Genomic DNA, 13,560 nt, shown 5'->3' on the forward strand with positions numbered 1-13,560 from the left:
GGGCGGGTCACAACCGCAAAGCAACTTAAGGCTAAACAGGCTAAATGCACGTATCAAAAAGGTAATACAGGGTATAGACAAGCCTGCTGAAAATCATAATATAAAACGTAATATAAAAAAATATATATCTTTATGGGGAAAAAAATGTGTACTTATTGATTCGGACTGGTATACTTAAATGCTTTAAATTAAAAATAAAAATGTTTTGGGGTGAACTGTCCATTTAAGTATACAGTATATGACATATATGTTTTCATTTTTGTATTGCACACTTTATAAATTTGCTCAAACAAATTAGTAATTCTACCTGCATATATCCCAGTAAGGATGTGCAATTAATCGTATGATGCATTTTATCGAGATAAGAGGCTACACAATATCAAAATCACATGAGGCTGCAATTTGTTTTAGCAAATCAAACAATAAAAAATGGCTCTAGTCTAACCCAGCAGCACTAATCACTCCTCCAGGGAGGGGACCAATAATTGTCACATCATGGTCAGAGCACATATCGTTACTGCCGCCATTTTAATTGCCTCATGGTTTGTTGCTTCAGTCCTGAGGTGTGCACAGACAAGGATGAAGCCGGGCTGGCGTGGCTCTTTTCTCTGGCCTATTCAGTCTGCAGTGCCAATTGCAAAGGGAACAAGCCGCTGTGTAGACTAGTTAAATGCATTTTCTTAATGCAAAATGTACATTTAAAAATGATTTTAATAAAATCACATTTCAATTGCAATCGCAATATTTCATTAAAAAATCATAATTTTTTTCTCCATATCGTATCCCAGTATTTAAAGATTAAAATACTGAACAGTTATACTAAGCAGGTCATACTAAAGCTGATGTTCAATGGTAAACACACTACACTGGGACAAACTGATTCCTATGTTTCCCTTGGGATCTGATTCATTAAAGTGTGAGGCAGCTCTCTGTAATGACTCATCTCCCTAGGAAACCAGCAGATGGAGAAAACTTCTCCCTGAAAACCAAAGTAAAATGACAGTTCAGCTCAAGTTTCTACATCTCTATCAGAAACAATGGACTTATTCTAAGCAGTGAAAGCGTTAACAAGATGTAACTTTGCCATAATCCTATAATGAGCCCTGCCAGCCCAGCACTTTACTTTGTGTTTTCATTCTTTTTCCACCAGTTTAGACCTTAACTAATGCTGAGCAGTTCTCTTAAAGAATGCTACACCCCCCCCCCCCCGCCCCATATTTGTCCTGTAAGTGCCATTCTTTATTTTTCTACCATTCAGGCTTTCAAGAGCGTTGCACTAAAACAGCCTCTTCTGCCAGCTAATGGAAATAATTATTCACTGCTTCAGACCCAGTCCTTGTTGATTCATCATCTCTGAGCTTTTCAATGACTTCATTTGAGAGATCTTAACATAAGCCCTCTCCTGATATAGAGCGTTTCTGCTGAGTCTCAGATGAATTACAGCAACCTGCTAAATATCCTATAGACTAGTGTTCATGCCCTTTTATGACTATATATTATAAAGAGTATGTGAACAGACTTGAGTAATGGCTGACAAAGGGTTCTGTCTTGTAGAATTCATATCCAAATACTAGGCTGAAGAAGTTTCAATTGGTATGGAAGCAGGTGATTCATCGTGCAGGGGGAGGGAGGGAGCTATTTATTGGATGTGTGAGTCCTGTCCAAGTGTCTCATTGGGCGCTCCACAATTTCATTCTTTCAAACACATTTTTTTTACCATACAAAACACTTATCCTCATCTTTTAATATTCTCTTAACCCTTTGGTTGACACTGGTGAACCTGCCCGGCAAGTCAGAGACTGCCATGGACAACACCCAAAGCTTTGGAGACCACATGAGTAGTTCCTGCTGTAGGGTTTGCAATAATCATTGTGCTCAAAATTCTGCTAGTAATGTGTATGTATTGACCTCTGCAAACTCCTGTACTGATCACTGTGCGTATTAAAGGCATACAAGGTAATGGGGACAGGTCTGACGGGGACTTAGTTTTTATAAAGTGAATGGAAAAGCTGTGTGTGTGTTTGGTGATTGTGAATCGCTATAAAGCCGGGAATAGGGGTTACAAAGTCATCTACATGATTCATTTGTTTTACTGATCAAATTACCAATGCAACAATACCCGTCTTTTTTAGCTAACAAAACTTTTTTTGAAATTCATACAGCACTGTTTTTGGGTATCTGTGTGGCAACATACAGAAAATGGTGGCAAAGGAATATAACTGCTGGCTAACACAAGGTTATGCTGTGTTTTGCTCACCTGTATTATAAATTAACATAAACACAGCACAACTTATTATTAGCAGTTATTTGTAAAGTGGTGACAAAGTCCATAGAGATAGGTAAATAAACAGGGGTAGAAAATGATACTTCTCCACGGTAAAATAAAAATACAGATACATAAAACAGAATAAGTACAACAAAATAATACAAGAGGAGAAGTACCTTGATCTAGTTCACAGGTTATTAGATATTTCCACTAGAATATTTGTAGTTGGGAATAAACTGTGACTGGCAGCAGCAAACATATGCCACTAATCATTGGCTCACCAGTATGTGTGCAATAGTTTAAGATTGGAATACCATGCTGCCAGTGGACTTAAAGGGACATAAAACAAGTTAGGATAGAGACAAAATATAATAATATGTACTTTAATTACTTTACCTGCAAATTTATACTGCAGTGCCTCGCCATTAACCCTTTCTTTTTAGTTTCTAAATTGTACAGCTCTATCTCCCCCCACACATTTCCTTTTATGGCTGTATCTATATCTATTGTTGTTTTGTAGAATGCAAAAATGAATAGGGATTATCCGCTGGAGCATGCCTAGAAGCTGTGAACTCAGTTGAAATACAATGCCTGTGTCTAAACACTGATAAGAGGGGTAGAGTTGGCTGCTCTAGGCAGCTTAGCTATGTAATTCATTTTTCTTATTTTTGGAAATTATTTGAAAATACTTGCCAGCAATTTTTAAACAATTTTTTTATGCAGACTATTTTTAATTAATTAGCCCTTTTAGGATATGCACAGATCTCAACCTGTTTTATGTTCCTTTAACTATGTGTTTAACTGCTGGGGTTGATAACACAGTTATATGCAAGCAACGGTGCTATAAAGAAATGCTCTAAAACATTACAACATTTTCATATGGCACATTTACTTCCCTTTAAAATAAAACCAGGTGATTTATTATCCCAATGTTACAGTGACTAGTGTTCTATGTGTACAAAATAAACCAATAATTCTTGTTACAGAAGACATGTAACATGAGTTTGAGAAAGAATTTTAAAAATGGAATATGACACAAAGCCAAAGTTCTGCAAACAGATTTCAACATTACAGCAACAAATCAAAAGTAAGATGCATTTTTGCACCTCCTAGGTCAGTCGTACAAAGGATTTGCTGGAGTTTGTAAACACTGGTTTCACAAGTCCAGACAGGACATGCCAGTCCCTCACAGATACTGGTGCATACATAGCCAAAGCAGCTTGTTTGAGAACAGAGAGTGACTGGGCAAGGTAGCGAGCACTACAGCCAAGTTCCCCCATTAGAGTCATAGAGGGCATTTTAGATAAGATGATAGAACACAGCACCGCAAGAGACAACTGTTACACAAAGATCCGAACTGTCTGTGAGTCCATTGATTTATAAACCACAGAACATTATTTCATGCTTATGAAGAACAGTTCCATCCCAATATGTTTGTATAAGGATGAAAATCCACTGCACAAGGATGCTACTGATAAGGGGAAATGACATTTTAGATCAGCCTCACCGCATACTCATTCCATATTATTCTCCTATTGGAATCACAGGACAAAGCATGACCAAATGTTCTTATTGGATCTAAATTGCTGTACTTAGTTAATTTGTTTTCATGAATGTAATTTGTCTGCTAGAATAATATTTTATGATCTGTAAAATGTTTTTCGACTAAACCCCAGAGCAACCTTGTTTTGAAGATTAAACCAACCAAGGACACATATGTAATTGACACTATTCAGAGTTAATTGGAAATGTATTTGTGTATTGGTAAGAACAGACTTTTATAAACGTGTTAACCCCTGCAAATGATTGGCTTACAATCTGTGTTTCACAATCTCTGCAATTTCTCGGCAGGCATTAAACATACAGGGCCAGAAATTAAGTGCAAAAATATGAGCTCTCAAATTGTCTGGTTTATTGTTTGTGCCTTGCGATATTTTGTGAGCAGTATTCATTGTCCTAGCGCAATACCACCTTGCTGCTAAAACCTACTATTCTACTACTACCCCCACCCATATATCTCCTGCCACCAAAACTACCCACTAATCCTCTAGCCCTTAATCATCCCCACTGCAGGTCACACCATTGCAAGACCTCTCTAAGTGTTTACTGTTGGGGTTTGTGGCAGTTATGGGGTTAATGCACTAGCGTTCTGGCAGTTTAGGTGTTTATCAAGGCGGAGTTAGGTAATCTTTAGTGCAGGTGGGTACTGTTACTACACATGGTACCAGTTTACACCAGTGTTTACAAATGGAAATAACAAGTTGATGGAGAATGTAACCCTCTACCAGTATAATTACCAGCCTTGTGCATTTGCCAGCTGTCATGCTTGCAGGACAATGTATTTGCATGCACCTACATCCATACTGGCAGTAAGCCACAAGCACAAAAACACAATCACAAAAGCAGAAATAACTTTTAATCAAAGCATTTTTGCAAACTTCTATACTATTTTTTTTTTTATTGTAATCTAATTTGAAATTTACTGTTATAACTTCTTTCCCTTTAAGACCGAGCTGTTGGGTAGAGCTAACTGTGGCCAAAATATTTCTAATTATGTGATATTTGTTAATCTTGACATGCAAAGTCATCCCCTATTATTATTAGAATAATAAAATATATCATTTTATTATTAATAAAAAAAATAGATATTAATAAATAATAAAGATAGTTCATCAATCGGTTGGTAAATGCAGAAGAACAGTTGAAGGGAAAATAAAAAGTGTGTATTCTTAGTCTATAAGTGAGTGTGTGTAAATCATACTGAGAGGCAAAGGCTGCCTCTCACATTCTCTGGGTCACAAGTTCAATCCCACAGCTTTTCAACTTGGATATTGTTCCAAACATGCTCCCAAATTTACAAGACCACCACCAGAGAAATGTGAGGCTGACACACCTCTGCTGCTTAATAATGTCCCAGAGTAATTCCCGCCCCTGCCCCTATGGTCCTTAGCCAACCATACATTTTATAAACTCACAGATAACGGAAACAAATGGTTATATAATACCACTCATTTTACCTTTGCTGAACTAGAATATGTGTAAAGATCATTACTGGCACTGCATTTGTGGAATTGACTTGCTTTTGCAGAACATGTTTCTGCATTATAACTTTTAACATGCGTACGACCTACTGCCAATATGGTGATAGGCTGTGTGCACAGGAATGAACAGTTTCATACTGTGTGCACTCCATGTGCCGCCATTTTCATGTTATGTCATGTGCACACAGAGGCTTTAACATATGAATGCATCCTACCTCTGTATTGGCAATGACAGATTTTAACAGAAGTAAATTTGAGAATACAAGTACATTGCAAAAATTCTTCTTCTTATATTTCTAATGCAACTATTTACATTTAAAATGTCCACGTGGGATATTTAGTGGTACCCTTCACTATATAATTATGTTATATATCAACCTGGTATTTATTTTATTGGGTAAAGTAGCACTTTGTTAGACAGATAAATACAACTTTTATTATAATAAGAAAAACTGAAGACCTAACTTAACAAACCTAGAGATATTGGTTTAAAAAAGCATAGTTTATGTCAGGGCTCGACAAACCCAGGAGCCTGGTAGCCACTGGCTCCTAGAATTTTACCCCTGGCTCCTAACTTTTTGGGTTATTCTCCATATATCTATATACAAATCAAACGGTCTGGCTCCTAAAAATATGCCTGGCTCCTAAATATTCTTACTGGCTCCTAATTTTTAAACACATTTGTCAAGCACTGGTTTATGTATTCCATAGCACATACCTATTTGTAATATACTCTTCCTACAGCTCTTTGTTATATAAAGTGATGTTGCACATAACTAGCATCATATTCACATACTATGGACAGATATTGAGCTGTGTATGGTATAATAAACAGGCAGACGAGCATTAGACTGTTGGCGCACATGGTGCAGAAGTATAGCTGTAACCATACCTTCCAGGCTGTCCTCTCGATGGACATTAAAATTATCATAAGAGTCCCAGCGGATGAGTGGATCAGAGGTGTTGTAATCAACAGAAACGCTTGGCCCATTCTCCAAATGTTCCATCCCTAACAGAGATAGATAATGATGTTTAATGATGAAGCATTGCAAATAGATTTACTATATGGCATATTTCTGGTGCTTCCTAAAGTCGATATGTAACCAATAGGTGTAAATGCTCTCCAAGAAATGTATTTTTGTCCTCTGGTTAAACATGTTTGTCTGTGTGGTCTAAACATTTACTAAATCATGGTCTTGTTGTGTTCCACAGAGCTAAATGCTCTATTTTATTTTTCCGCGTGACTGGAAAGATTTTGTGGTGGGGCTAAGAGGCCACAGCTTTCTCTTCTGAAAAAATGCCTTCAAGGCCCATCCTTTTCCAGTCGATCCCTGGAACACTATGTACTGATGTTGGATAATCATATTGCAACCTGTTTTATGCTGCGCACACACAGGCTGTTATTCAATATACAAAACAAAAACCTTCTACATTATGATGCTCTTATTACCAAATCAATGGCTAGTTCCCTGTCTCGAAATCAAACAGCTGTACAAATATGACATTTCTATTTTAAAAAAGAATTTTCATCATATATAAAGTAACATTTCTATTCATTTATTTTTTTCTAGACTTTAATATTTGGTCTCATACATTTCTTATAGGAAAGATAAAACCAACTTCATGAAATCTTAATAATAAAAAATGTACCATTATTTCTATTTATTTAGATTTACGTTAAATCCTTCTCTTTGATATCTACAGAAACACAAAAGTATTAAACAGTGATCTGACACCTGAGCTAAATTGAGATAAGGTCCCACCTTGAATCTTCTCTGGACCGTATGAGAAAACAAATTCCACCTTGCCATACTCTGGAAACCTTTCATCTGTAAAGAGATAAAAAAAATAGAAATAAAAATGTGTATATTGTCTATTTGTTTGCCTTATAACTGCATCATGATCACGTAGGCAGAGAATGCCAGCATAAATGCAGTTAGGTATACTGTATGTGTGCACCTCCCTCAAAATATCAGTGTTTTCTTCTCTGTTTAATTAAATATTATCGAATAAGGTCAGCAGCTTTCAATATGACCTAATTTGCAACCTATAATGATAACTCTGCAATTTTTTCTAAAATATGCCCCTATATGTATAAGCAGATAGTGACTGAGCTAAGATCATCAATGCAAAAAATATAGGCACTTACAAATTAGAGCAAATCATTTTTTTGCAGAAGAATATCCCTTTAATCATTAAATGCTTTTGAAATTGTTATTCAACTTTGATACTATTTATCAAGCTATGTGAAGTGTTTAACAAGACTGTAACATAGTTTAGAAATTCTTGAAATAAAGTACATGCCATTTAGCAACTTTCTTATCAAAACGATTGCATGCAATACCTCAGACCATAATAAGATAACTTTTTACAGTAATTTGCCTTGCAGTGCAGAGTCAGGTCATTTGACTTGAAGATGAGAAAGGTGTTTGCCATAAACAGAGGTTATGACATTCCATTTCACCAAAAAGCCATAGCAAGGACATTAGTGACTAACATTTAAGGGTTATCTGCTTGTTTACCAAAGACAGTTGAATTGAGTAGTATTCTGATATCACAGGTGCAAACACTGATCAGCACATCCTTCCATTCACTTAACCCTATAGAATACCCTCTCTCCCTACAAGTAGCTATATATCACACATCAATATTATATATTTTTATCTCTTTTTTAATTTTTATTTTTTACTATTTGTGTTTTATTATCATCTACACACCTCATACCACTAACATGAATCCAAATATGACCATACTGTTATTCGTGATAACCCTTTTCTCACTCAAATTTTGTTCACATCCCATTCAAGTATCCCATTCACTTTATGGCCAAACAAAAATGATGTCCAAATTCCTATTCCTTATGTTACTTGCTCTTGCAAATGATGTAGAGTCTAACCCTGGTCCCCCAACAAATTCCATTCCTAGCCATCCAGCTAAAAAAGGCCTCTCCTTTGTGCACTGTAATATCCGAAGCTTACTACCAAAAATCAATGCACTACAAGCATGGTGTTCACATTACAAGCCCAAAATCATTGTAATCTCTGAATCGTGGCTAACTGCAAAAATACCTGACTCTGCCATTGCAATACATGGGTACTCATGCCAAATGACAAAATGACAGAAATGACAGAGCAAAAAGAGGCGGGATTGTAATTTATGTTGACAATTCCATAAAGTACACCCCCTTACAAAAATTTTGATCTCCTGCCACCTTTGATTTCCTTTCTGGCACAATTGAGATCCTGTGCAGTAAATCAATCATTGTTGCAGGAATCTACCGCCCACCTAGCTCCCTCGTGCATTCCCTTTCTGACATAGCCCATCTCCTTAGTGAAACCATAGCTCAAACCCCAAAAAGTGAAATTTTGGTCTTTGTAGATTTTAATATTGATTGGCTGAATCCTAAAAACAATAGTTCTTGCTCACCGTTTAAGACTTTGCAGCTAACACAATTAATCTCCTCCCCGACTCACATAAACATTAAAAGCCATAACCACACCCTGCTCGACTGGATTCTCTCCACTTCTCCATACTGAGTCCAGGAGGCAGGTGTTCTCCCTAACAGTTTCAGTGACCACTGCTTAGTGTACTGCGTGCGCAAAATAAAGGCTACTAAATCCTCTCCCAAGGTTAAAATCACCAGGTCCTTCAAAAAATGTAATCTTCATTAATTTCAAAATGACATCAAGAACCTCCCATGGCACAGATTAAACCTAATTCCAGATTTATACTCTGCAGTTGAACTCTTTCAGCCCGAACTCCTACAAGTTTGGAATTTGAATGCCCCGCTGCGTAAGGTGAGAGTAAAAAGAGCGCATATGAATTGGATCACAGCTGACCTCATTCAAATGTACCAGTTTCAGGCTGCATTAAGGTCAAAGTTCAAGCCTACTGGTTTTATAAACGATCACTGTGTATATAGACAATGGCGAAATATATGCACTAAACAAAAAAAATTTCCAAGGCCCAATATTTCTGTGAAAATTGGAACAATAACATATCAAACCCTAGAAAGTTTTTGAAAGTCATAAATAACTTACACACTCCCCCAATCCACTTCCAACCCTCCACTGTCAAAGTGGACAACCAAACCCTGCAACTTCGCTTAGAAGTAGCAAATGCCTTTAACAATTATTTTGTCAGATGCTCCACCACCCTGATTGACAAACTAATAAATGACACACATCCTGAAACTACAAATGTGGATCAGGCCCCACTAAATCTGCAAAGACCCAATATAGAGAAGTTCAATTTTAGACCTGTACCCATCAATGTCATTAAGAAACACCTTAATAATCTAAAACTGAAAAAACAGTCTTGGCCTGATCAAATCCCAGCAATGCTGTTGAAGCTCAGTGCACTGGCAATTGCTAAACCTGTTACAACCCTAATTAACGAATCCTTGGTGTCTGGATACATACCCAAACTTTGGAAGACTGCAAGAGTAGTGCCCATCCATAAAAGTGGTGAGTTAACCCTGGTTACTGACTATCGCCCAATATCATCGCTCCCAGTATTGTCAAAAATCTTAGAAAAATGCGTCCATACACAACTATGTGAGTATTACCAACAATCTAACTATCTGACCCCTGATCAATCAATTTTTCCCGAATCACTCCACTACAACTGCCCTCCTAAAAGTTTGCAACAACATCCAAACAGGCATGGAACAAGGAGACCTAAGTGGAGCAATTTTCCTTGATTTTGCAAAGGCCTTTGACACAGTAGACCATGACATACTTCTGCTCAAACTAAAAAACTCAGATATTGGTAATTGTCCGCTAACCTGGTTTCGATCACATGTATCGGATTGATCACAATATGTCTCCATTTCTGACAGTGACTCCCTCCCTCTCCCAGTCACATGTGGTGTTCCCTAAGGTTCCATTCTCGGCCCCTACTATTCACATTATCTATAAATGATCTGCCAAATGTCTGCAAATCCTCAACTGTACACATGTACCCAGACGACACAGTAATCTTTGCAAGCAAATCCGATCTACCGCAGCTTGAGGCAGTGCTCCAAGACCAAAACTGTCACAATGATCTTTGAAACTGTACCTAAATTACACAAACTACAAAATTCCCATCTATGCATCAAAACAAATCAAACTGCACACTGACCACAGTCCACTCTTTCAAATACTTGGGTATGTTGTTAGACCCCAATCTACCTTTTGGCCTCCACATAGAAAAACTTGCATCTAAACTCTATCCAAAACTAGGTGCCCTGTACAGAAACAAATCCTGCCTCAGCCCTACAGTAAAGGAAAAGATTGTACAGCAAATGTTGATGCCAACCATTGATTATGGGGATGTAGTATATGCACCTGCACTGCAAACTCACCTTAATAAACTTAATACATTGTATAACTCGTTCTGCAGCTTTGTGCTACAATGTAACTACAGGACCCACCATTGTGACATGCTAAAAGAAATAAACTGGAATCCAGACGCACCCTCCATCTTTCCAGTCTTGTGTTTAAGAGCTTTTCTGGGAAGCTCCCACCATACCTGAGCAGAATGCTCTCCCCAGCTGTTCCCACCTCCCATAACCTCTGATCCAGTACCAGCACATTATTTAGCTTGCCTCAATACAAAAAGAAAGCAGCTCGGTCCTCCTTTTCCTACAGAGCGCCACAGTTATGGAACAACCTCCCGCACACTTTCAAACCTTCCCCAAGCCTAATATCCTTTAAGAGATCCCTCTCTACATATCTCAAAACAGAATGCACCTGTCATGGTTGATTCTATATTTCCTATATGTTCTATGTTAAATTTTGCATATATTGTGTATTAATATTGTTTTTGTATTCTATTGTACAATGTTTTGTGGACCCAGGACAAACTTGAAAACGAGAGAAATCTCAGTGTATCCTTCCTGGTAAAGTATTTTATAAATAAATAATGTAAATAAATGCTGCAGCAATATATTACATGTTGTTTTGATGATATCATTTCGATAACATTGCAGAACAGAGTTTGTCCTTTAAGGGGTTAACATATTCTGATAGAACAGCATTATCTTACATTCAATTCTGATGAAACAGTTAAATAATAAAGCATATATCATCCTGTTATGTTGTTGCTGATGCTGTAGTACTGATAGCATTAGCGGTATCTGGGTATGCCTTTTATAAGCGCCACAGATACCAGCTAAGCAATAAGAAGACAGTGTCATAGAATTGCTAATTACTGCTCTACATTATTTATTCATTTATTTTTGTCATATGCCCAAAAACAGCCATAACATACAGAACTGAGATCTATGGCAAATGATATTTGGGTACTGGACTTCACATCGTTCTGAGATGCATCCTACAGTGAAATAAAAATGTGAAACACCGGCTTGTATTATTGGTTCTGTGTCAAGGGTTAGAGGTTGTCAGCAACATCTTAAACTAAAGCCAAGCCTGAAACAACTGCAAACTGACTGAACTAAAGAATGAAGGATTCATTTACATGTCAACGTTAAGCTTAAACACTGTGTGAGATTTTGCTGAAAAGCAGGGTTTAAACACTGGCAGTTTAATTTAAAAAAAATATATATTGTGCATAAAAGTTGGGTGTTGTCTATAAAATCTCACTTCATATAGACTGTGTTTGCGAACAGATAAAACTAACAATTATTTAACAATGAACTTGTTCATTTCTAGAGCAGCTAGACTGTACAAAGTATATTGTAGGTTTAAAGAGTTAGATCTTAGAACCTAAACCATTTAATAAGCATATTTGGTTGCAGGAAATAGCGGCTATAAAATGTGTAATATAAAATGTGTGGCAACCAAGGGGTTAAATGTGTGTATCCAGCTGTGCTCTGATTTTCCAAATTGCACAGTGGATATATATATATATATATATATATATATATATAAACATAGTCGGTGTACACGATAGCTTTTGTAGGGATCAAGTGGATAGAGGGCCCTGCCGAGAGTTTCACTGTTGTAGTCGGCTCTATTGAAGCGATCTGCAAACAGCTGGGCCCATAGGCTTACAGGGGGGTTCAGGGGGAAAGCAATGGCGTTAGGAAAGGTTAGTGTTGGATGTATGCATCCCTGAATAGTAGAGATTTTAGGAAGCGCTTGAAGCTGTTAAAACTAGGGGAGAGTATTGTGGAGCGAGGCAGGGAGTTCCAAAAGATGGGGGCCTGTCTGGAGAAGTCCTGTAAACGGGAATGTGAGGAAGTAACAAGAGAGGAGGAGATCCTGAGCTGATCGAAGGGGACGGGAGGGAGAGTATCTAGAGACAAGTTCTGAGATGTAGGGGGGAGCAGTGCAGTTGAGAGCTTTGTATGCCAGAGTGAGGATTTTGTGTTTAAATACAATGAATAAAGAAAAAAACACTTCAATGTCGGTTTGATGGTAAAATCACAGAGAGCGTGTAAATGTGAGCATGTTTACATACCGTACCTTTAAAAGCATCATCCAGATCTTCCTTTCCAAAGACTATGCCCAGGTCATGGATGGCGCATGTGTGAAATTGCACACGGAAAATGACATCTCGGGTTGGACTGCGGAACTTCTTGTGGTAACATTTGAGCTGTACAAGCAGATAACACACATTTATGCCACTGGTTTTCTGTTGAATAACTAACTGGGGTTACTGGTGGGAGAGTTAAAGCAATCATGGGTTGAATTAAAGGGGCATGATATTGTAAATGTTATATTTATAGGATTTTACATTTCAACATGTTCCTTTATTCTACTAAGTGTTTAACATTTAAAGGGACAGTCAGGTCCCAAAGAAACTTTCATGATTCAAATAGGGCATGCAATTTTAAACAACTTTCCAATTTACTTTTATCACCAATTTTGCTTTGTTCTCTTGGTATTCTTAGTTGAAAGCTAAACCTAGGAGGTTCATATGCTAATTTTTTTAGAACTTAAAGGCCGCCTCTAATCTAAATGCACAGTTTTTCACCACTTGAGGGCATTAGTTCATGTGTTTCATATAGATAACATTGAGCTCATGCACTTGAATTTAATGAGGAGTGAGCACTGATTGGCTAAAATGCAAGTCTGTTAAAAGAACTGAAATAAGGGGGCAGTCTGCTGAGGCTTAGATTCAAGGTAATTACAGAGGTAAAATGTGTATTATTATAACTGTGTTCGTTATGCAAAACTGGGGAATGGGTAATTAAGGGATTATCTATTTTTTAAACCAACAACAATTCTGGTGTTGACTGTCCCTTTAAAAAAGGCTAGATAAATAGTAAAACTTGCCCCTGTGCACATCCATATAAAGATACAG

The 13,560-nt window shown here is 37.3% G+C and overlaps 1 protein-coding gene across 4 annotated transcripts in view; it reads right to left on the minus strand.

Moving 5' to 3' along the window:
- TNS1 (tensin 1) overlaps positions 1–13,560 on the minus strand; it is a 403,399-nt gene that overhangs the window by 168,399 nt on the left and 221,440 nt on the right. For all 4 annotated transcript variants that reach the window (XM_053698119.1, XM_053698118.1, XM_053698117.1 and 1 more), the window contains 3 exons: positions 12,720–12,849; positions 7,071–7,136; positions 6,200–6,316 (listed from right to left, as the gene is read on the minus strand). In XM_053698119.1, the coding sequence (XP_053554094.1) occupies positions 6,200–6,316; positions 7,071–7,136; positions 12,720–12,849 (313 nt within the window). The remainder of the gene's footprint in view (positions 1–6,199; positions 6,317–7,070; positions 7,137–12,719; positions 12,850–13,560) is intronic.

This window comes from Bombina bombina, chromosome 1, assembly GCF_027579735.1.
Source record: "Bombina bombina isolate aBomBom1 chromosome 1, aBomBom1.pri, whole genome shotgun sequence".
Classification (NCBI taxonomy): Eukaryota; Metazoa; Chordata; class Amphibia; order Anura; family Bombinatoridae; genus Bombina; species Bombina bombina.